Source organism: Drosophila eugracilis, unplaced genomic scaffold, assembly GCF_018153835.1.
Source record: "Drosophila eugracilis isolate 14026-0451.02 unplaced genomic scaffold, ASM1815383v1 contig_2088, whole genome shotgun sequence".
Taxonomy (NCBI): domain Eukaryota; kingdom Metazoa; phylum Arthropoda; class Insecta; order Diptera; family Drosophilidae; genus Drosophila; species Drosophila eugracilis.
Window position 1 is genome coordinate 5564738 of NW_024572964.1, and position 22379 is coordinate 5587116.

Below are 22379 nucleotides of genomic sequence, written 5' to 3' on the forward strand. Positions count from 1 at the left end.
TTCGCTCGTTGGAATTAATTTTGGCTTACACATTCTTGGCCAATGAGATTTATGCGTTGCTTACAAGTTGTTGTTCCAGTTGTTGTACTTTCTCAACGCTCTTTTCACCCACATTTTGGTCTCACACAGCCAAAGTTCGAGGGGGATATACGATATAAAAAAGGGCGCAAAATGTTGTTTTGATTTGGGTTCCGCTTTCTTTTCGAATTTCCGTACTCAGCCAGAGCCGAGCACGTGTTACGTTCGAAAAAGAAACGACGCATGCGCTGAAAACATTTTCGAAACTTAACGAAACTTTTGCCTTTTACTCAGAAACGAAGTTCCAAAACGAGTGAATACGAAACGAGAACTTCGGTTTGAGAAAGCCGAAGGTTTTTTCCCTATGCCAATGAAGCGAGCCATTGAGCTACACGATTTGAAATCAGTTTGACTCGAACCTGCTCCGGAAGTAGAAGTCAGTCCCGCGAGTTGCCATCAGAAAAAGGGAAAACCCTAAACTGAACACAATAAATAAATCATTAATACAACATAATTACCAAATAAAAGGAGTTAATTACAAAGAAGGAATTACTTTAAGTGCTCATACTCTGATATATAAAAGTAAAGTAATTGAAATTCACTTAAAAGCGAAAGTGTTTAATAATTAAAATAAATCCTGTGTGAGTGCGGTTGGTCATAAAAATAATTCGTGCCGCAACAGCAGGCGACAATAAATTTTGCGGTTGGATCGTTAAAAATTTCGTTCGTTTTACCTGAATGCAGCAGGACCCAAGGAAAAGGCGAATGAGAGCAAGGAGTTTTCCATTTTTCTTTTTCCATTTTTTTTTTTGTGAGCAATTTGCATTCGGGGGAAAATTCATTAAAAATACAGCTGAAGCTCAAGACGAGAGACGGTTGCTCACTCAGCCCTGTGCCACATAAATTTCACGGCAATCAGCCGGCGCTGCAAGTCATCCAAACTTCATTTGTTGCTACTTGGGTTCTGGGTTCTCGTTTCTGGGTTCTCGTTTCTGTGCTCTGCTTTTCGTCCTGCAGGATCCTGGCTTCTGCAGCTGAAATATTGCTTCCATTATTTATGTTAAGTTTATGCAACATTCTCTCAGCTTCCTAGCTAGCTGCAACAGTAGCCCCACCAGACTTTCCTCTCTTGTTTTTAATATCCTTCAGCTTGTAAAGGAATTACTCCTCAAGCCGGCAACAACTAAGAGAAAACTGAAGTCTCACGGCATTCGGCCCTTGGTTTTTCCCCATTTTTTTTATAGTCTTCTTTTGTTTTTTGCTTCGTCTATTTCCCATCATTTGCCTCGTTATTCAAACATCATCATCTTTCTGGTTCATTGCACTGGATGCGGTAAAGTAGGGATAACAAGGAGCGCGGTGTTATTCCCATCGAGTGCATTAATAAATCAATTGTTTTTTTTTTTTTGCATCTCAAAGAGAAGCTGGCAGTGCTCCAGGGATTGACAGTTCGGAAATCTGAAATGTAATCGCAGTCAGACGAAGCAATTTGCCAAGAAATGAACTCTAATTGGGTTCACTGGGAAAGTTCTTAAGCGAAAAGGAATAAGAGCGGCGAAGAACTTTCAAATTTGCAGGAATTATGGAAGATTTGCTGGTTAAGTACTTGAGTATATTAGGAACCTTGAGTAAAACGGTGGAAATGCTGCTTAGCTGAGAAGCTCTTATTAATGCAAATAATATCTGTTTAGTATGAGTGAAATATATTAACAAATCTACATAGGATAGTGAATGGAAAAATCATCCAAAAATGATTAAAAATTCCGCACTCAGTGTTCTGATTTATTTTAATTAATTTCCTTTTAACCTTCGAACACTTTTAATGAGCCAAAATATTACCAACTAAAAAAACAATCTTGTAATTCTGCGAATCTAACTATGAGCTCTTTGGTTACCGAAATGGACCACAAGGAAATGTGAGCTTGTGTGTTCTCGCCTCAAGCTCATTAACTGCTTTGGGGCTTTTCCAACTAGATTGTTATTTTTCCCTTCGCTGGAACAAAAGGATAATGAAGGGAAAAACAAGAACATTTACTAATTAGCACTCCCAGGCTGCACACAATGAATGTAAAATTATCAAATCGTTTTCCATTGCCTTTTCTTATTGTTTGTTTGTTTGTTTGTTTGTGGCATTAATAATAAGAAAATAAAGGAAAAGATTCTTTGGTAGCAGTTCTGGGGGATGAGAATGACGTATTCATGGCAGCGAAAGGAAAACGAATTTTAATGCATTTTCTTGCTGCACTTTATGACATTGCTCTGAATATTTTATTATCTTTGGTTTTACACTAAAAGAAATTTGTTTCTAAAGGAAGATTAATAAAAGTTAAACTAATTTTTATAGTTTTTATATCTGTCTTTAAAAGGCTTTTCTAACTGAAATCTTTCTTATGATTGGTTGTGCAAGGTTATTGACTTTATAATGATTTCCTTTAGAATATATCAGGATTTAGGTTTCAGTTTTTTATTATTTAAATTATTTTTTATATCAAATTATTTAATATTGCGAAATTGATGGCGTAGTGTATCCGTACTTCGACATCTGCAAACAAATTCCATTTGTGCTGGCTGTCAGATCTGCAGAAATTGCTCAGCTGCCTGGCCGACAATTCTCCTGTCGCAGAAAAAGACAGCCTGAGTGGCGAAGAAAAGAGACAGCCTTTGGGTGCAGAAAGAGATAGTGTGAGTAAGAAGAAGAAAGAAACGAACGGGCTAAAGGAGATGACAGCCATGAATGCCATTCCTTCTGCTACCTCTGAGCAAAATTTACATTGTATTCCAAGTTGAGTGTGCAGTTGAGGCTGTCTTTTATGGTTTGTCTTGGCTCGATTCGGTTTTCGTTTGGATTCCCAAGCCTTCAGCTCTTATCCGTGTCCCTTTTCAGTGGAAAAGAGGGAACAGAAAATTTCACTTGTCACAATCTGAGGAATTTTGCGAGTGAAAGGCTTTCTTTGAGTTCCGCGCTAGCGGAAACTTTGGTTAGCTACAATTTATACATGCTTGGGCTTGTTAAGTTGTGATTGCGCTCTCTTGCCTAAAAGTGGACTTCTGGCGTACTGATTGCATCATAATTACCCAACTGCCCCCGTCCCTGATTTTGGCCCCTAAGTGCTTTTTAACGAGCTCTCTTCGGTTTGGCTGCTGCCGTTTGTTGTCCGTTTGTTGTGAAAAAAGGCCCGCAAAATGGAAAAGCAAAACATTTCAAACATTTGTTTTTCCTCTCCCGCACTGCTCTCCTGATTTGCCATCGTAATTTCCCCCAAGTGAAACAGTAGTCATGGCCATTTCCCTTTTAGCCGCTCTCCAAATTGTGTCGTAATAATCTGCTACATGGACCCCATAATTTGTAATTTCAACCTAATTACTTCAAGCCCTGGTGAAAGGGGAAAGGCTGAGGCTAAACAATGTTGTCGGCAATAAAATGTCAAAAACCAAAGCAAGGCAACAAAACGTTCATTTCGTCTGAATTACACACACACACACAAGCGTATAAGCTTATAAAGGCCTAAAGGCCACGCCTACTCACGCACATGATTTTGGATTTGTGTCCTTTGCGGGTGACACATGTTAATGATCTGACAGCCATTTCTAGGTCACTTCAATTGATTTTTACGCCTGTCGTTGGGTTATTTTTATTATTTAATTAAAAAAGTTGCATAAAATTAATAAATGTATAATTAGCATAATGATGCGGGAAATATATTTTGGAATTATTTTAACAATTTTTGCATTTGACAAACTTATTTTCAATTTAATAATTAAATTTGTAAGTTCAATTAGTAAATATTTGCCAGAATAATCTTGCTTTCATGTCAAATGAAATGGCAACAGACAATGTCAACATGATTGAATTTCACTATTTTATAAATCCAACTCAATACTCTCATGCTTCAGTGGTTTTAATAAAAAAATCGTGTTATTGAAATTTCACTATAAATACACAGACAAACGTATAGATGTAACTACTACTTTCCAAATAGTTTCACAAAATTAATAAATTCATGAGCATTAATATTTAAATCCTTTTGTCAGACAGCCAACAATAAGCTACAAAAAAATGTTCGCAGCATATAAAGAACTTTTATTGCTTTTATTTTTTGGGCAAGATGAAATATTTATATATCGAAGCGCCAACTCAGTTGAGTTGGGTAAGTGGATCAACTGAATCACGGCCGCTGGAGAGGATGGCTGTGAGGATGGGCGGGAAGTCAGGATGAGTCTGGCAATGCAGGAAGCTGATATGGAATGTTCATTCATATTTCATTTTGCGAAATTGTTCGCGAAGTCAGAAGAGTAAAGCTGAAATGTCAGCCTAACCAGTGGGTTGAAGTGCATTTCAGTGGAAAAACCAGAAGGGAAAAGGATATGGGATTACTTCACATTTCGAAATTAACTACTTAAAGTTTAATCTTAAGCTTAAAAAGAATCATCTTGCCTTGTAATGCATTTTAAATTTGATTACTTTTCACAAACATTCTCCTGCAATAAAGTTAACACAACTTTTCCCATGTGAATATTCGGCCATAAAAAAACTTTTCAAAAATGCAACAAAGGCAATTGAAGTGCAATGGGAATGTCGTCATATACCGCTGGTAACAACAGTAACAACAGAAATCAGCGGTCACCATGACGTTAAACATAAAAGTAACTGCTACAATGACACAGCCGTTACTGCCTGGTCTGGCTGGCCAGCCATCCATCGTCGTGAAATGCATTTCTGGAGCCATAAAATAGTAACATCAATGGAACGCATTCATACGTGGCCATATTCGCGTATGAACGTCGACTGACCGGAATAAAGTGCTATTAATAATAAATGTTGCATTGGCAGTGGGCAAAGGCGAGGGGAGAGAGAAGGGCAAATGAACTTGGCAAACCGAGAGTCCGAAAAACAACCAACCAGGGCCAAACAACCAACCGACCAGTCATAACCCCTTTTATAGCAGAGGGGTAACCCGCCAACTCGATGAAAACCAAACTGCATTGCGTACGCCCATTGTGCAGTAACGTGGGTATCATGATTGCAATTTGAAATATGCTACAGTACTTGGAAATCATTCGAAAAAGTCCCCAGAGACAGATCAGTATAGTTCTCAGATTTTAATAATTGAAACTTTTATGCTTTCTACTTGTTTGTTTTAAACTTTCATTATATTTCCATTTAAATTGGGTGGATAAAATCTTTTCAAAAGATTTTCAATTGGCAACTTCTAGGGTACTTATACATTCGATTCCTTTACCTATGCCTGTTGGTGTTGTAAGTTGTAGTCAACATACAACATTGAAAAGCCCAGGCAACAACAGTTACGGCAGGAGAGCACAATGCCAACTAGCAGGACCATTGCCGTAATAATAATAAATGCCATAATCCCCTGAAATCGGCGCTCCTCTGTGGCCATTTCTACGGCCCTTTTCTCCGCTTTCTCCACATGAGTACGTGTGTGTGTGTGTTGGCTGTATTTTTATTTTCATTTTCATTGTTTCGTCTGCAGCAACAACTATAGCAACAACAACAACAATAACTGTGGCAAAACCAACAACCACAACAACAGCAGTTACAATGGGCAAATGCAATTCGACGCGTGAAGTGAATTAAGCGATTTTTAAAGCTTTACGCTAAATGAAATTTGAATTGCCAAAGTGTTCGCTTGTGTGTGCAAATTAAATTACTCAAATCAAATAAATGTTTTAACGAAAACCGAAATAAAAATAAATATAGAGAAAAAATCCAATGAAAATGTTGTACAAAATTCAGCAACTACAGTGTAAATAATTCAACGAATAAATTTAGCAGCAAGCATAGATAAAATTAAACATAGAATTAAACAATAACGGAACAACAGCCAAAATAATAAAATGTTTATTTTAACGGTGATTAAATTGCTGCTGATAGCATTGAATATATTTCCCAGTCGCTTCACAAACCGACGGATTATGTTTCTCATCTACATGACAAATCTGGTGACGCACGGTAAGCATAAATTTGCTAATTTATTGATTTTCATTTTAATTATATGCTAAAGCTATGGGAATAACATTCAACTCATTTAAATTAACTAAATAAATTGTATTTTTTTTCTAGAAAAATTTGTTTTGAAATATATAAGCTGGTTAATATGGGGATTAGTTTGGGATTAGTCGAAGATTACATTTGGCTTTAATAAATTTCATCAGGGATTAGTCTTGCCTATTTGACTTTAAAATAAATAATAGAAAATAGATAATATCTTTTGTTTAACTTATGTGTTTTTAAAAGTTTTTTTATTATACTTTTTATTGGCTACTTCTTTTTCCTTTTAAAAATCTTTAATTACCATTTCCATACGCTCATATTTCCTGCCACCGAATACGTGTTGTTTCCCATGTTGAAACTGTCAGATCTGGCCATAATTTAATTAAGAAAATGAGACCTCCAAACGTTGGCAACGCCGCTTGTCCTCGCTGCTGCGAACCCAAAACTCCAACACAAACGCAGGCAAAAGCCGTGAACCGTGAGACAGGTGCAATGCTGGTGCCTACCGGCCAGAAGGGGGCGGGAGTTTGGTGGGAAAGTGTTGTGCCCCGACTGCATGACGCAGATAACACGGCAACACGGCTACCATCAACGTGGCCAGGAGGAAGACCATGTTTTTTATACACAAAGCTGGTAGGGTACAAGGGTATGTTGGATATCAGGAGGTTATCTATTACTATAATAAATTAGAGAAATAATATTCGTTCAAGAATTTTAATATGTTTTAATACAAAGGTGAATATTAACTATATTTTTGGGTGTAAATAAAATATTATTTTCTAATGAAGAAGAAGATTTCAGCTCCCATAAGTAGGCAAAGAATTTGTAGAAAGTAAAATTATAAAAACCCCATGATCAGGAATACCTAAACTTCACGACGTATAAGCCATAAGCCAGGTATCCCATAGTCGTTGCTGGCTAGTGAAGTAGTGTTTATATTATTTTTGCTTTTTGTGCAGCACTTCCGCTGCAAAGACAGCGTCACGAACACGAGCTGAATGTATAGAAAAGGAAACCAGAAACAAAAGTTGCATCAGGCAGACCCAACAGCCAACAGGCAGAATGTACGTGCTGCCATTTGGCTCGAACCATCCCACCCTTCACGTTTCACTCCTCCTGGCCAGATAAAAAATTGCTTTGTTTAATTATTTCATAATGACGCTGCGGTTGCCACTGTAGCTGCTGTTGATTATATTTGGCCTGTGGGTCAGGGATTTCCGGCAACAGCTGCTATTGCTCCTCCATCAACATTTGCACTTCTTTATTTTTATTACCCGGCACACTCCGCTGGGCTTTAATGACTTCGTTATGGTTTCCATGGCAGGAGATGGTTTCTCGAGCTTGTCTTCCATACAAATTATTCATACGTACTTAGAGGTTTTTCACCAATTATTTTTAGCACAAACTTTGCTTAGTAGTGTTGTGAAAGTTTAAGGAAGAATTGAAAGGAATTCTTGAGCTTAAGTTTTACTTTAATTTATAAATTCATTTACGAAAACTGTGTGAATATTTTAGTCTAAAGTTGGCCGAAGTATGCTTACCAGTTTAAAGGACCTTCTTTTATTTTCCAAAATATTTTCTATTTCAATCCAAGCCAGCTGGCTCAGTTTTCCGCGTAATGAGTTATCCGAAGCTTTCAATTATCTCCCCAGAAACCCTTTTACAATCGTAATTCGAGCATTATTAAAGTCATTACTCAGCCACGTCTATAGCCAGAGGAAAATTCTCTGGACAGGCGAAGAATTAGGTTTCTTCAGTTGACTCTTTCACTCATTAACTAACTGACTTTCCCCGCCACTTTTCATTCGCAGTCATGATGGATGAGCCACGTTTTGCCCAGCCGATACCAAACGTCACCGTCGCCGTGGGTCGAGATGCCAATCTGCCCTGTGTTGTGGAGCACTTGGGCGGCTACAAGGTGAGAAGTAGGGAAAATTGGAAAATTCAGGAAGGAGAAACCCCCTTGGGAGGTAGAGAAAACTGGTAGGAAAGTGTCATAAATCGTGCGTAAAGTGAACGCCATGGACGAAGCTCGGTCACTTGATGAAGGAGTTTGCAATCGAGACCGGCACTGTCAAAAATCAATTTCACAAATTGTAAAAGGACCGAAGCGATTGACTGACTGACTGCATGACTAACTGACAGCTGGGAAGAATGTCAGACTTTTTGGGCACTCAATTGGCAGTTAAAGATAAAGGAGGCTGCTCATAATAATACTACAAAACACAATGGAAATTCTGAGCGCACTGGTCGATGACTTTTAGCTGTCATTAGCAAGTCGAACTTTTGTTTGCCTGGAGACACAATTTATGAGCCTTGGCTGGGGCTGCCTGCATATATGCAAGTAATCTACAATAAGCTAAGGATACACTCTGGACAGGATAGAGGACCTCCGGTGTTCTCTCTCTCTCTCTTTTGGCCAAACAAAATGGCTAGAAAATCACTTATCATTTATCTCCCTCAGCTGCTGGCCCACAGCGAGCTCATAACAAATCACAAATATTTACTCGCCATATCAACTTCATATAAAACACTGTCTCCCCAGGACCAACAGGGCCAAGTCCTTGCTCCTTGCTCTTATTGGACTTTTGTCAACATTGGCCTGGACATGAGGAAAATGGCAGAGGACAGTAAAGCGAGAAACTCATTGCTGTCAGTGCCTGTGCTGAGGGCAAATTTGAAAAGTTTGCAGCTGACTCAAGGCCGGGAAAATCCTTCCACCAGAAAGAATCCGTCTCCATATCACAGAGTGCAAAAAAATGATTGCAAATTAGGCTTTAAGGGGGGGAAATTTGTATTTAAAGGGTTAAAAATGTGAGTATATTATGATCTAAAACTGTAGTTATAGTAAAACCATTATAAATCTTCGCCAACGTGTTTTAAAATATTTAAACAAAAGCCCTGAATTATTCAGGATTGTAATCTCTGTGTATCTTGTCTTCCTGTTGCGAAGGCAAAAGGAAAGCCAAAGAAAGTGCGAACAGAAGGAACAAAAAAAGTGTATTAAAAATGCGGAAACAGCTGTCAGACTGGCTTTATCCTTGGGTCTTGCGTCACAACATGACGTTCATTTATAATGGCAGGGTCTCCACATGTGTTTTAGCATGAGAATCGAGCTTGAAGTCTGGATAGTTGGGTCTTTAAGGAATGACTAAAGGCCTTTCGACATTTAAGGAAATGTTGAGCGAGTGATGGGTATTGATTTTGAAAATGATCCAATAAATTTCAGGTGGCTTGGATTCATATTGACAGGCAAATGATACTGACAATCCACCGGCATGTGATATCCAGGATACCCAGATATAGCATCACCTACACGGACAACACGTGGCTGTTGCACGTGAATCAGGCTCATCAGGATGATCGCGGCTACTATATGTGCCAGGTCAACACGAATCCAATGATTAGCCAAGTTGGCTATCTACAGGTGGTAGGTGAGTATACACCCACAGTCCCCCATTTAGCCTGTTTAGTCAACCAGATTTTAATGGAATTTCCATTTGCCAACAGTGCCTCCAAACATTTTGGACATTGAGAGTACGCCGTCGTCGGTGGCAGTGCGTGAAAATCAAAACATCAACATGACATGCCGGGCCGATGGCTTCCCGGCCCCGAAAATTATTTGGCGGCGTGAGGATGGCGAGGAAATTGCTGTCGAGAAAAAGAAAAAAGGTGAGTCTTATGAAAGGGGAAAAGGTTAAGGAAAAATAAAGTGACTTGGGTTGATTTTCAAGTTTGTTTTCCACAAATTTAAAAAAAAAAGTAGATTCTTTTCAGGCAATTAGAAAGATGATCAATTGGTTCTTATATACAAAATCGTAATGCTTTTCTTACCTATATTTTCATGTTCCGCACATTTGCCTGCCAAACCACAGTCCTTGTGTACGATGGCGATGTCCTGCCGCTGACTAAAGTGAGTCGCAATGAAATGGGGGCCTATCTATGCATCGCCACCAATGGAGTACCGCCCTCCGTATCCAAGCGGATTATTCTCGACGTAGAGTGTGAGTATTAATCTCCCTCTTCCATGACCTCCCTTTTCCATGACCCCCCCTCTTCCATGTTAGGGTGATTCCTCAACTAAATGAGAAATGAAAACTGTGCCAATCCAGGGGAGGGAGAATCCTTTAGGAGGGTGCATATTATATTAGATCCGTAGTTGGCTGTCTTTGTCAGTTTAGTTTGAAACACGCGCTAGTACTTACCGGAACGCGAGGAGGCCATTCATCCAGCCAGGATATCCATCTATCTATCTATCTATCCGGCCATACCGGCTTACTGGCATCCATCCAGGCCATCCACCCAACCAGCCAACGTAGCTATCTGGTTTTCGTGCCATATTCCTTCATGGAGCTGCGCATCGCCTCCTGTTTGTACCTGCTGCTCATCAATTTAACTGCACGCTCGTTGCTCTGGCAATGAGTGACAAACGCAGCTAAGCTGCCGCCATCTAATGCAGTCGATATATATAACAGCGGATACATGTATAGAATACACTGGAAGAAATTGTTTGAACTTAGATTTTAACAGAAGGGAATATGTTGGATTACTTTTTTTAAATTTCTCTCAGTGCCATTTTGGAAAAAGGAGATATGGTGTCCTGTCGCTGGGCGTAAAAGTTACGCTGCCATTGCACGCCGTGCGCCAGTAAACGCTTGTTAATCCTAACGAGTTTCAGCCAGCCTTTGCCCATCTCCTCTCCGCCCACCTAACTGCCCCCTGACCACGCCCCTGATCCACCAATTTCAGCCAACCCCCCCTTGACAATAATTCACGTCACGTACCTGCAATAAAGTCACTTGCCGGCGTTGCACGTATGACTTTGACGGCGTTTTTCTCTGCCTGTGTATTTTTCTCTCTATTTTATTATGAACGGTTTTGTGCGTGGCTGAGCCAAAGGGGGGCGTTGAAAGGGGGCGGGAGCAGCAGAAACCTCATATTGCAGGTGTATAGGCATTGTCAGGAGCGTTTAAAATTTCCAACTAGCTCGTTGCTCCTTTCAATTTTGTTGTTCGTTTGGAAAAGGGGTTTTCGGTTTCGGTTTCACGTTCAGAGTTGGGTGGCTGCAAATGCACAACCTAATATACAGACTCGTTGAGGTTGGCTTCCAATAAAAAAAAGCGCACATATTTTGTGTTAAGTGAGATGGAAGGCTTAATATATTGAGACGGAGACAAAGACTGATGTTGAACGATTAGGGTTAAGGGCTGGGCGAAATGGGTTAAGTTTGTACGGTGAAAACTTGAGGCAAAAGCAAAAACGATTTAGTTTGGTGTTAAAGTGAAACGATGACGATATTTTCAGGATTTTCTCAGCTTCTTTTTGATTTAAACGTAGTTTGAGAACTTTTGGAAGAGAATAACCCTTGACCTATTCTTTAACTAAGAGGAAGTAATAAATTCTTAAAAATAAACGTAAAGGTACTTAAAACTTCTTCTATAAGCAAAGTGAAACACAGTGACAAACCCATCCGCAGCACGTACTTCCCGCTAAACTTAATTTCTTTCGCTGCTACCCTTGTTTCGCTGACGTGTTGTCTTAGCCATATTATATATCGCTCCACTTACATGCTGTCTGCGTTCTCTCGTCTAAGTTTTCCAGCTTTGTCATTGCACTTTCATTTTAAGCTGGCGAACAAAAAAAAAAACAGATAGTCAGACTGGGAAATTGTTGAACAGGCGTAATTCGGGCGCTTATGCGTGCTTTCCAGCGACACTTTTCCTCTCTACCTTGCTACCTGCCACCTGAGTTTTCTCCCTTAGGTGCCATTTACATTTGCTAACGTACCATATCAACCTATTTTTCCATTTCCATTCCTCTTCTTCTCTTCAGTCTCGCCTATGATTTGGGTGCCGAATCAACTTGTTGGCGCTCCATCCGGCACAGATGTAACCATCGATTGCCACACGGAGGCACATCCCAAGTGAGTCTCCTCAGATTGCTCTGCTTCTGCTTTTAGTTTTCATTTCACTTTAGTTTTTCGTGTTCATTTTTATGTAGCATACTTTTAAGCGGTGTGTCTGAGGGAGGTTTATTTTGACTTTTCCCTTGCATATCCTTTTTTAATTAATTTTGGGTACAAGTTGTTAGTCAGTAAATAAAAGTCTTAAGAAAGACTTAATTAAAAAATATTTTTGTGTATTTAAATGCTTGTAAAATGCATTCTTAACTTCAAATAAAGCTGTAAACTTTATAAACTTTGCTAAGGTTTTTCCATTAAATAATTTATTTTTAATCCAATGAACTTCAAAAAATCCAAATATTCATCAACTTATTTTGGTTTATTCAATATCCCCGTTAGTTCAATTTCATTTTATTGGATTTCCCAGATTTAACATTTCTTCTGATTGCAGTTAGTTGATGTGAATCTGTGGATGTCCCCTCTCTGCTGAACTGTGTTCATTCGTTTTCCCTTTGATTTTGTTAAAATATTTACTTTCATTTGCGAATTGATTAGTTTTCTTATTTTCACATGTGTGTGTGTGTGTGTGTGTGTATATATCACAATTTCGTTTACATTCGATTTGAGTTTAAATGGCAGTGCTGAAATGTATTTTTTCCTTCCCTGCAGAGCCATCATCTATTGGGTATACAACTCGGTGATGGTATTGCCAAGCAAGAAATATAAAACCGACTACACGGAGAATTCCTATCGGTAAGTCACTTTAAAACAAAAACAGAATAAGGAATATATAAAAACAAACTGCAAGCTCTAACATCGAAAATTGTGTTGTTAAATATTTATCATGCATTTGCACTTGCCTTTTGGGGGTCAGGTGCAAGTGCAAATGTTTTGCCAAAAGCCCTCTTACCCCTTGAAAGTCAGTTGGCTAGATAAGCTGGCTAGAGGAAAACTATTCCATGGATATATCCTTAAGCTCAACGTATCCTTTTGCAGTGCCCACATGAAGCTGACGATAAGAAACCTACAATATGGTGACTTTGGCAACTATCGATGCATCTCGAAGAACTCGCTGGGGGAAACGGAAGGCTCCATACGTGTTTACGGTAAGTGCATTTGTATTGGTAACTTAAGTGCACTAGTTACAGCAAACACACATACACCCACACACACCCCTAGCAATGCAATATCGTTCGCCCTTTGTGGCACAATTTTGCCAAAAGCTTTTACCTATAGACCCGGAATCCACACGACCCTATACGTGCACTATACGTTGTCCTCTGGAGCGTAAAACTAAACGAGCGGTGGCTCTCTTGGTGTTTTGCCCTATCTTCCCCCTCTTCCCTTCTAACCACCCCATTTCCAGTATCTAGTACTTCGAATCTCCCTCTCCCAAAAACCCAGTATCATCATACCCCGTGGCAAACACGGAGACACATTCACCATAAACGTAAACGGAAAATAAAGGTGAATTTCGGAATTGTTTGACTTTGTATCGTTTGCTACTAGCCCAAGGAGTCGCCTCTCTAGCATATATATCGTACATATCCATTGTATATATGTATGTATGTGAACTCTGGCTGCATTTATTTATTTATTTTTTATGCACTTTACCTGCTTTCGGGGGCTTTTCTTCTGTTTACAAGTTGCCGTTCAGCTCGTGCTGTTGGGAGAGAGATGTACTATCCTTAAGGTTATCGCAAACACACGCTGAACTTGGCTTCTTGGTTGTTTTCATTTACCTTGGGGTCTATTAAAAAAAGTTTAAATTCAATATCAATAGATTATGGAGACAGTTTTGTAAAGAAAACAGATGTTGACTTTATCGGAAACCACAAAGAAGGGGAATGTTTTTGCCGCTTGAAATGCAGTTTATTAATAGTAGAAGAAATGGAGTGAAGAACATTTTTGTTTTATATATATAAAAGGTTAAAAACCATAATTATCTTTTAATTTCTACTCCAAAAAGAACACAGCATTTGAAGGGCAAAAGCAAGGAGCAACGTATTTTTCCGTAATTACTATGATTTTTCCCAGTTAAACTGAGCAGCTTAATTGGGCTTATGGCTTCAGCCCGCATAGCTTTTAACTAAAAGTAAAATGTTCTTTAATTTCTGCACACTTTATGTCGAGATCGACTTCAGCTGAAGCTCAGAAAGTGTATGTTTGACCTTAGCTCTTGAGAAACCCCATACTTGACATGGTAAACCAATGAACAGCAACCCGACATAAATTCTGCCAACATAATGTAATGGAAAACCATTTTGTATAATTTTCTAACTATATATATATATGTATTTTCCGAGCGGCGCCTTTGCGTTGGCTAGCTCTTGTGAATGCCTTTCTAATTATTAATTATGCTATGTTATTCAATTCCATTTGCAGAAATACCCTTGCCATCCACGCCATCCAAGCAGGTGACCCACACCACAGTCGAGTCCAGGGAGAGTAAGTATAGTATCAGTCGGAAAAGTGGGCGGAAAAGCGGGGGAAATGTGCGGAATGCTGCTTCGTATTTGCGCTTAACACATTCAGCGTTGAGCGTGAAAGTCACACCACACCATACTCACACACACACACACACAAAGGGGAAGGATACAGGATACGGCGAGCCACAAACAAAACTGCGAAAGTAGCAGCTAAGCCAGACAGATCCACAAACAGGGTGGCGCTAAGGGAATGAGAAGGGGGGAGTTAGAGGTGTGGCACACGCCCACCAAGAGATAAAGTAAAGCACTTTTGACTATTTCAGCGACGGGGTTTTTCGCTTCTCTTCTTCTCTGAATCACATTCAGAGAAAAGGACTTCACCTTTGCACTGAAAGATACTTTTCCCATAAAGTTTTTTAGGATTAATAAAAAGATTAAAGTGTTTTCAAGCCATAGTTTAGTTACATTTTCAAGATTATCACAAATATTTCAAATTTTGTTATTTAACAAAACTAAATAAAAATCTCTCAGTGTACTCCTTTGCAGCTCCTGTTGAAATTCAAGTCGAGCAGAAAAGTACACACACTTTCAAGTCTCCGTCCGGGTTTTGTGGCCGTGTCCTTTTCCCATTCCCATTCCCATTCCCCATGTCCATGTCTATGTCCTCCGGCTCCGGGCAAAGCAATATGCTGGGGATTATGCTGCGACGGAGGAGGATTTTCGGGGGCATTAGGTTGGAAACACATTTGAAACACTGCCGCAGACTTTGAGCCCGGGAGCTGGAAAAGTGGAGAGAGCCCGCAGCGCAGAGCAAAAGACCAAACATATTTTATTTAAAGTGACTGGCAAAGCAGCGCGCGAGCAATGCAACGGAACCTAATCCAGGAGTCAGCCAACAAAGGATGTTATTGTTTGTGTGTATGTGTGTGTGTGTGCGAGTCGTTGTTGCACATATGTGAGTTTGTGCCATTGTGTGGCGATATAAATTTTTTGTATCGCAGCCAAGATTTCCACGCAATTTAACTTGAAAACCATGTCAGGCTGGGGGTTAAGTTTTGTTTAAGAGTCCGCAACTTTTACTAGCCAATAGTGACCCACAAGTGAACAAACAGTGGACGACAAACGAGTGAACTTCTTGTCGATTTCCTGGCAATTTTAAACTTTTCGGAGACTAATTTTGTAAGACAGAAACAATATTAGGAAAGGTTGGGAAAAGTTTTTTGTGTTAACAAAAGTTAAAACAAATAATAAACAGAATATTTTAGTTCTTGAAAGAAAGAAAGTTAAGCTAATATTATTCAATGACTAATAGCTAGGAAATGTAATAGAGTGACTACTGTATATGCCTAAAAAACTGTATCATAATACTTTTAATCCTTAGACAATATCATACCCTCGTCACGCAACGACACAACGAAATCCCTGCAAACGGATGTGGGCTATGCCATGAAGAACGATTTATATCCTGGTTCGGCCTCCTCATCATCTTCGGGGGCCAGTTCCTCATCGGTGGCCTCATCCTCGACCTCGATGCAGACCTCTGCATTGCCAGGAGGAACGGCGGGCAATAGTCTTTCGTCTGTGGGTTCCAAGGGATCCCTGGCGATAGGAAAGAGCACGTTCTACACCGAACGACCACCGAATGAGTATGCCTCGTCAGTGGGTAAGTCTGGAAAACTTCTTGGTTATCTCACAATTCCCATATATGTAAATCATATTCTCTTTAGCTGGCCTGCTACTCCACAGAGCACTGCTGTTTGGCTCGGGAATCTATCTGACTCTGCTTTGAAATCAATAAATCGTTTGAGTTACACAATAAGCATTTGGAAAATGCAGCCAAAGGGGGTCTAGAAAAACAGGGTGGGGCTTAGTTTAGGTACATCATCATATTTCATAGCTGAAAGTATATCAAAAAAAAACCCAATAATATGAATTAACAAACAGAAAATGCTTCAAACTTGGCTCACTTAAAAGCTATGGGAATTTGTAAAATTACAAAAACGAAAACCAAAAACAGAAAAAGTATTTTGCAAAAACAATAAAATGCTCATTCTATGTATAGTACTAAAGGAATTCTAAACTTAAGCTAAGCCACGACATCATTCATTCAAAGTGGTATTAAAAATGAATTGTACAATATTTATATTATAAATTAAAATTTAATGTAGAATCAAGATGGAAGGGTATAGGAATTTTGAAGTTTTACTTAATGCGCCCAAAGCAAAGCTTTCTTAAAGCGAAAATATGTTTGTCCATTCTGTTTAGAATTTGACATATCTAAAGTTCATATTCCAGTATTTTTTAAATACTGTACTCCTTGCTTAAATTCTATTTTATTTTGGTTTTTTTCAGAAGGAAATTTCAAATATTTTAATTCAATTCCTACCTTAAACAAAAAGTATTTCATCTTTCAATCCATGACAAACTTTCAGCCTTTTCCCAAACTGCATCAATAATTTCCCATTAAATAAATGAAAGAAAAATTCGGCGACTACTCAAGTCATTCACTCCCTCAGACCACCCATCGATGGCTGCGATGGCCGTGTTGCCAAGCGACATTTAAACGCCTTGAAAATGTCGTTCGTTTTAACAGTTTTCCTGCTGTCAGTGGATATGGTAAAAAATTTGCAATAATAATTTGCAATACCTTGATTCCGTTTCCTGGCTTTCGGAAACCGCCTCGTCAGCGCCGTCATCGGCTTTTGTGCACTTCCATCACTTTTTAATAAATGCGCATGCTAATTATATTATTACTCATACGACCCGTTGCCATGTGTCCTTTCGCGTGTCTGTTTCGTTGGCGCTGCCGGGCCGTGCGAAATACTTGCCATTAATTTCAGCATAAAATTGCGTGGCCTGCGGTCCCCTGGCCCCACACAATGACACACAGTTAACATGTCCAATTTATTGGCCATAACTCATGCCCCGGCAACAGGGAACACGGAGTGAGTGAGAAGGATCCATGGCTCCATGGATCCAGGGCCAATCCAGAGACAGACAACACTACGCTATCGACGGGCCAAAGAAAAATGACATTAAGGCCAGAAGATATATGGCCCATTTGCATATGGGCTCATGTATATGTATATACATATACGAGAAAAAGTTGCAGGTTAAAGGCCTGCCAATTTACTGTATTTATGCCCCGGCAACGTTGCATGGCATTTTAATAATTCAACTTGTGTTGCATAAAGTTTGCATTGACATAAACATAATGAACGATGGAAAACCGCATGCAAAATTGCCTTTCTCCTTGCCCTTTCGTTTATTAACATTGTTAATGTCAAAAGAAGAAAAGCACATTCAGAGCGTTGAAAATATTGATAATCAACATTGAGTCCTGGATGTGTCGCCGTTACCCGACAATAACAAAATTAATGCATTTTATTTAATTTCCCATCCCCCGTTGTTCTGCTGGACGGGCAGCTGGAGAAAGAAGGTCGCCGAGTGCTGTTAACTCGAACAATGCAGCTAATTAAGCATTATGAATGCAGCTGAAAAGACGAGAGGCCAAGGCTGGAAGGCCAATCTTTAGGGAGTCGTAGGTTTTCCTGTCCTTTCCCATATTTATCACTTTTTGATGCATTTATTATTTATTTAAATTGCCAGGAATATAATGAACTAATTTTCAGTGTTCATTTGGGGGCTTCAATAAATTGCTTGTCAAATGTTTACAATATGCAACCACATTTTTTATTTTTAATTAGTAAATTGCGCTAATTAAAATTTCAGTTATAATTGTAAATAAAACCTTTTAATTGAGGTCACGCCATTTTTGATGTAACTAAATGTAAATGTAAATAAAATGTTGACCCTATTAGTTGCGTGTAAATATGAGAACCTATAATTAAACCATCAAACATTTCACTTTATAAAAGAACAATTGAATCAGCCAGAAAATAATAACGAATATATTAGTGAAAAACTCTGGCAAATATTAAGCAAAAACCGAAAGGGAATTGTGCAAAGGCTAGGACAGACATAATTAACTCAAACATGGCAAGTAAAACAATAAATTAAAAAATATATGTATGAAAACTATATAGCCTATACAAAGTAATTGTATTGTTCGTTGCCTGTACTTCGAAAATTAGCTGAACATCAAACGTAAAATGTTTAAGCTTTTTGTGCGAATAAAAAAAGATAAGAACGGATGTGTTTTCCTATAAAAAAGTTGGCATTTTGTAAAATAAATAAAAGGAATATATTGAAAATGAAGTTATAAAAGTGTTTACTGTATAATTAATATATTTTTCAGAAATTACTTTAAATAGTTTCTTTATTTTATCATTACAACGAAAAATGTTTATTGTTAGTAAATTAAAATTAAATTTTGTTTCCCTAAAATTGGCGGACCAGTTCTTTATTAATATTTTATGTACATTTTGTTATTTTTTCCTAATCAAATCTAAACTGATCGGAGTTATTAATGCTAAACTATTGTAAAATAAACAATCTCCAAAGCGAAACCCGAAATTAAGTTAAATTATACAAGTTTAAGATTAAGATTGATAAAACTAAATTTTAAGCAGTTATATAATTATGCGATAATAATTAAACAATAAAACTTTAGGTTGATTGATACCAAAAGAACAAAAAATAAAAGTGGCGAATCGAACCAAACAAACAAACTAAATGAACATAAATAACTGTTGTTTCATTTAACCATTTGCATTTAATTTTAGCTCTCAATTACACGGAAGAATGCCCAATGTTGTTGGCTTTTGGTTTTTGGTCTCGCATTTATGCAAATTTCCTCTTTTTGGGGTGTTTTACATTCGGCGGTTGGTTTTAGCAATTCTCATTGCGCCCCCAAAAAAAAACACAACGTTAATGAGAGCGTTTATTTACGTGAGCAGCCAAATAGCACACACACACGTGTGCACTGAAAATAATCTTGGAAAATTCTATAGTTTCATCTATAAACTTTTATTTAATCATAAAAATATATTTGGCTGTTTTTGCGCTAAGTGCAGAGCCGGCAGACCGCCAAAACGCGTCTACTAATTGTTTGAGTCACGCAAACAAATTTCACACAAAATATGCTAAACACTTTCTGGGACCCCGCACAAGAAAAATGTTTAATAATTTAATGTTATTTGCATAGATTTCAGCAGCTTGAGCGTTGACGTTCAGCAATTAACCTCGACACGCACAGCCAAAACTCTCCGCTTACCACAGAGTTACTTATCAGAAAAGGTCCTGGATAAGCAGTGATGAGAAAGTAGCAAATTTGTGAGAATAGCTTATATAAACTTAGGTAAGAGAAAAAAAGTTAAAATGAAGAAAAATAAGAATAAGATTCAAAAAATTATAATATAAATGAGTACCTTATTTAAAAAAAGGGAACAAAATAAATCATTTTCACTCTAACTTAATAGTAGGAAGTGAAAACAATAACCTTGCCAACACTGTGAATGACAAAACGTTTCGCTCCGAGAACCCGCTGCGTATACGCAATATTTCCTTAGCATACCCAAAGTTCCTCACACATTTGTGTGGTAACCACTTGGGCACACTAACATTATCATAATTACAGGGCTTGAGGAGGGGAATAAGGATTCATTGTGGGTAGGGGTGGGGGGAAATGGGGACCGGAGACACCTTGCACTCTTATCTGAAATGCCTGCTTTGCGGCACTCGAGAAACTTTTCAAAAGTCATTTAAATTATGCGCACAAAAGCGCGAAAATTATGCCATGGCGAGACGAAGATTCAGACGCCACTTACAGCCGCATATATATATATTCTATATAGCATATATATATCTGTGTTATATTGGGGGAAAGGCAGAGAGAAGGGAGACAAGCGAGACAGAAGCGGAAACCACATTTGTCGGCAAAGTTTTGCCTACAGCCAGCCTCTCATCCACATTGCAAAAATAGTTGAGTGCAAAAGCGTGGAGCACACTTAAGATAAGCTTGGAGCGAAAAACTTTCATCTTACAAAATACACGGAGGCCCCATTTTCTTCTACGCCCCTGGCCTTTTGAGAACGCATTCAACAAATTAATTCTGGCTTTGTCGCTGCAGGAAATATGTTTAATTTCATTTAAATGCAGTAAGTGCAACACTTTGGTTAGCTTTCCCCAGCTCTGAATGAAGTGGTGAAACGAGGGGTTTACGGCGGGATGCTGGGCTGGATGCTGATAGAAATCTTTTTGGTTGAAGTTCTTTTGGTCGGGTGAAAGCTGTACAAAAAAGTCTTTATTTTATTTTTGGCTGAGATTTCGTACATGTGTACTTTGAACTTTCGAAGTAAGAGGGTGTAAAAATAGTAGAAAGGCGTTAATGAGTTTGACTTGGCAAAGTTGGAGCAAACGGTTAAATTAAATCACAACTTTTTGAATGTAAAATTTAATTTATAACGATTTTGGAATTGAAAATAGTAATAATATGCATTTACTGGATTATATCTCTTTAAAACAGATATAATTGAAAGGGTTCTATCTTCTTGCTTCATTTTCCATTAATAAATCCGACTTTCAGCGAACTTACATTGCCATATCCATCATTTTGACTGCAAACATGCGACCCTTATTCAGTCCACGGACTGTTCAAAGTTGTCAAAGTTCATCAGCAACGAAAGTCATTACGAAATCACAACTTCTCCCCTAGTTAGAGTTGAGCTCAAAGTTAGTTTTGTGTGCATTTTTTTTTTTTTTGGTGCAATAAACAGTTTTTGCCGCAAATTACAGCTTAACATTTTTGGTCTACCGGGTCCACACTCTTTTTTTGGATGATATATTGGAGATTTACACACAGCCAGGATACCCATTTTCTATATTTTTCTTTGTTTTTCACCATTTTTTGGCAAGGGTGGAAAGGAGAGCAAACTCATCTGTCAGTTTTACATAGTGCACCCTAGAGAAATTTGTGTTTGCTGCATAAAAATTACATCGTACATTGTTCGCGAATGGACTTTGATGGCTGTATGACACTAGATGAGGAGAGGGTAGGGCAGAGTAAAAAAAATACATCGAGTGCGTCTGAGTGTGTGGCTCTGTTTTTGGCATTTCTAAAAATGTTGCATTGTGTGGGGACCCATTGATGGGTCTGCTGTGACAACAAGCGCGCTGAAACTCTGCTGTCCAATTTTTTGTTTCAGATCCTTTTTATTTCGGTGTTATGCAGAGGCCAGGGCAATGACATCATTGCAGCTTGTATATGGACATTGTGGTCAGGAGAACTGTCACCCAACCGCAATTTAAGAGGAAAGTGTGGATCGGAGAGCGAAAATGAGTCATGAGTGACAGCTTTATGAATCAAATTTTGGTTTTCGTTATTAGCATTTATTTTAAGGAAAGAGAAATGGCGTTATTTCATTATTTATTACCTTCTAGCGGAAGTATATGAACCGATAATGAATCTTGAGTATGGTTAGTGCGAAAATTTGTTATTTCAGATTTTAACCTTTGGAGGACAGTGTTATGTCTATAACTTAGCCAATAATGGTCCGAATATGGAATTTCATACCTCGTTGAGCTTGTATTTTAATCTATATTCAAAATATTCAAGTGCCACTGAAATCTAAGCCAAAAAATATTTTTTCAATTTTTCAAAAAAAATGACGATGGTACCCCTTACAAAAAATTCAAAATTTAAGAAAAAATAAATTTTTGATAATCAGCGTAATAATGATACAGAAAGTTTGTTTTGGTCGTTAGCTTCATAAAACAGTTTTCCTTTTGGTTGTGCCTTTTAATTTGACCAAATTATAATCATGACACTGGGGGAAAATATTGCAAATTTAACTAAAAAGCCATAACTTTGATGTTCCGCCCAAAATATCAGTATTTCCTTCATTACGAAGCCAAAAATGATCGTAACATGGAATGTCATACCTCGCTGAATTCGTATTTAAATTCCCCGTCGAACTGTGTACCACACTCAAAAAGTGATTTTTTTGAGATTTTTCGTCAATTTTTATGATGTTACCCCTTTCCAAAAATCCGAAAATCGGTCTGTCCCGCTTTGTGTCCCAAAATTTCAGTATTTTCTTAAATACGAAGCCAAAAA

General features: G+C 38.3%; 1 protein-coding gene across 2 annotated transcripts; it reads left to right on the forward strand.

Annotated features, from left to right (window-relative positions):
* The first annotated feature begins 346 nt into the window (after positions 1–346).
* On the forward strand, positions 347–18978 carry LOC108108143 (lachesin). 2 transcript variants are annotated; one of them, XM_017216072.2, is made up of 12 exons: positions 347–600; positions 5511–5989; positions 7843–7949; positions 9261–9465; positions 9542–9703; positions 9907–10035; positions 11864–11954; positions 12603–12686; positions 12930–13039; positions 14319–14381; positions 15744–16025; positions 16090–18978. In XM_017216072.2, exons 2-12 carry the CDS (start codon positions 5875–5877, stop codon positions 16149–16151), a joined length of 1410 nt encoding a protein of 469 aa, XP_017071561.1. In that variant the 5' UTR covers positions 347–600; positions 5511–5874; the 3' UTR covers positions 16152–18978. The 2 variants fall into 2 exon arrangements, with proteins under 2 accessions (XP_017071561.1, XP_017071560.1); XM_017216071.2 differs by lacking the exon at positions 347–600 and adding an exon at positions 643–659.
* The last annotated feature ends 3401 nt before the right edge of the window (positions 18979–22379 follow it).

Coding starts and splice junctions, on each gene's coding strand:
- LOC108108143 (XM_017216072.2), top strand. CDS start 5,875: ATGTTTATTTTAACGGTGATTAAATTGCTGCTGATAGCATTGAATATA. Junction 12,687..12,929: donor TACACGGAGAATTCCTATCG/GTAAGTCACTTT, acceptor ATCCTTTTGCAG/TGCCCACATGAAGCTGACGA. Junction 14,382..15,743: donor CACAGTCGAGTCCAGGGAGA/GTAAGTATAGTA, acceptor TTTAATCCTTAG/ACAATATCATACCCTCGTCA.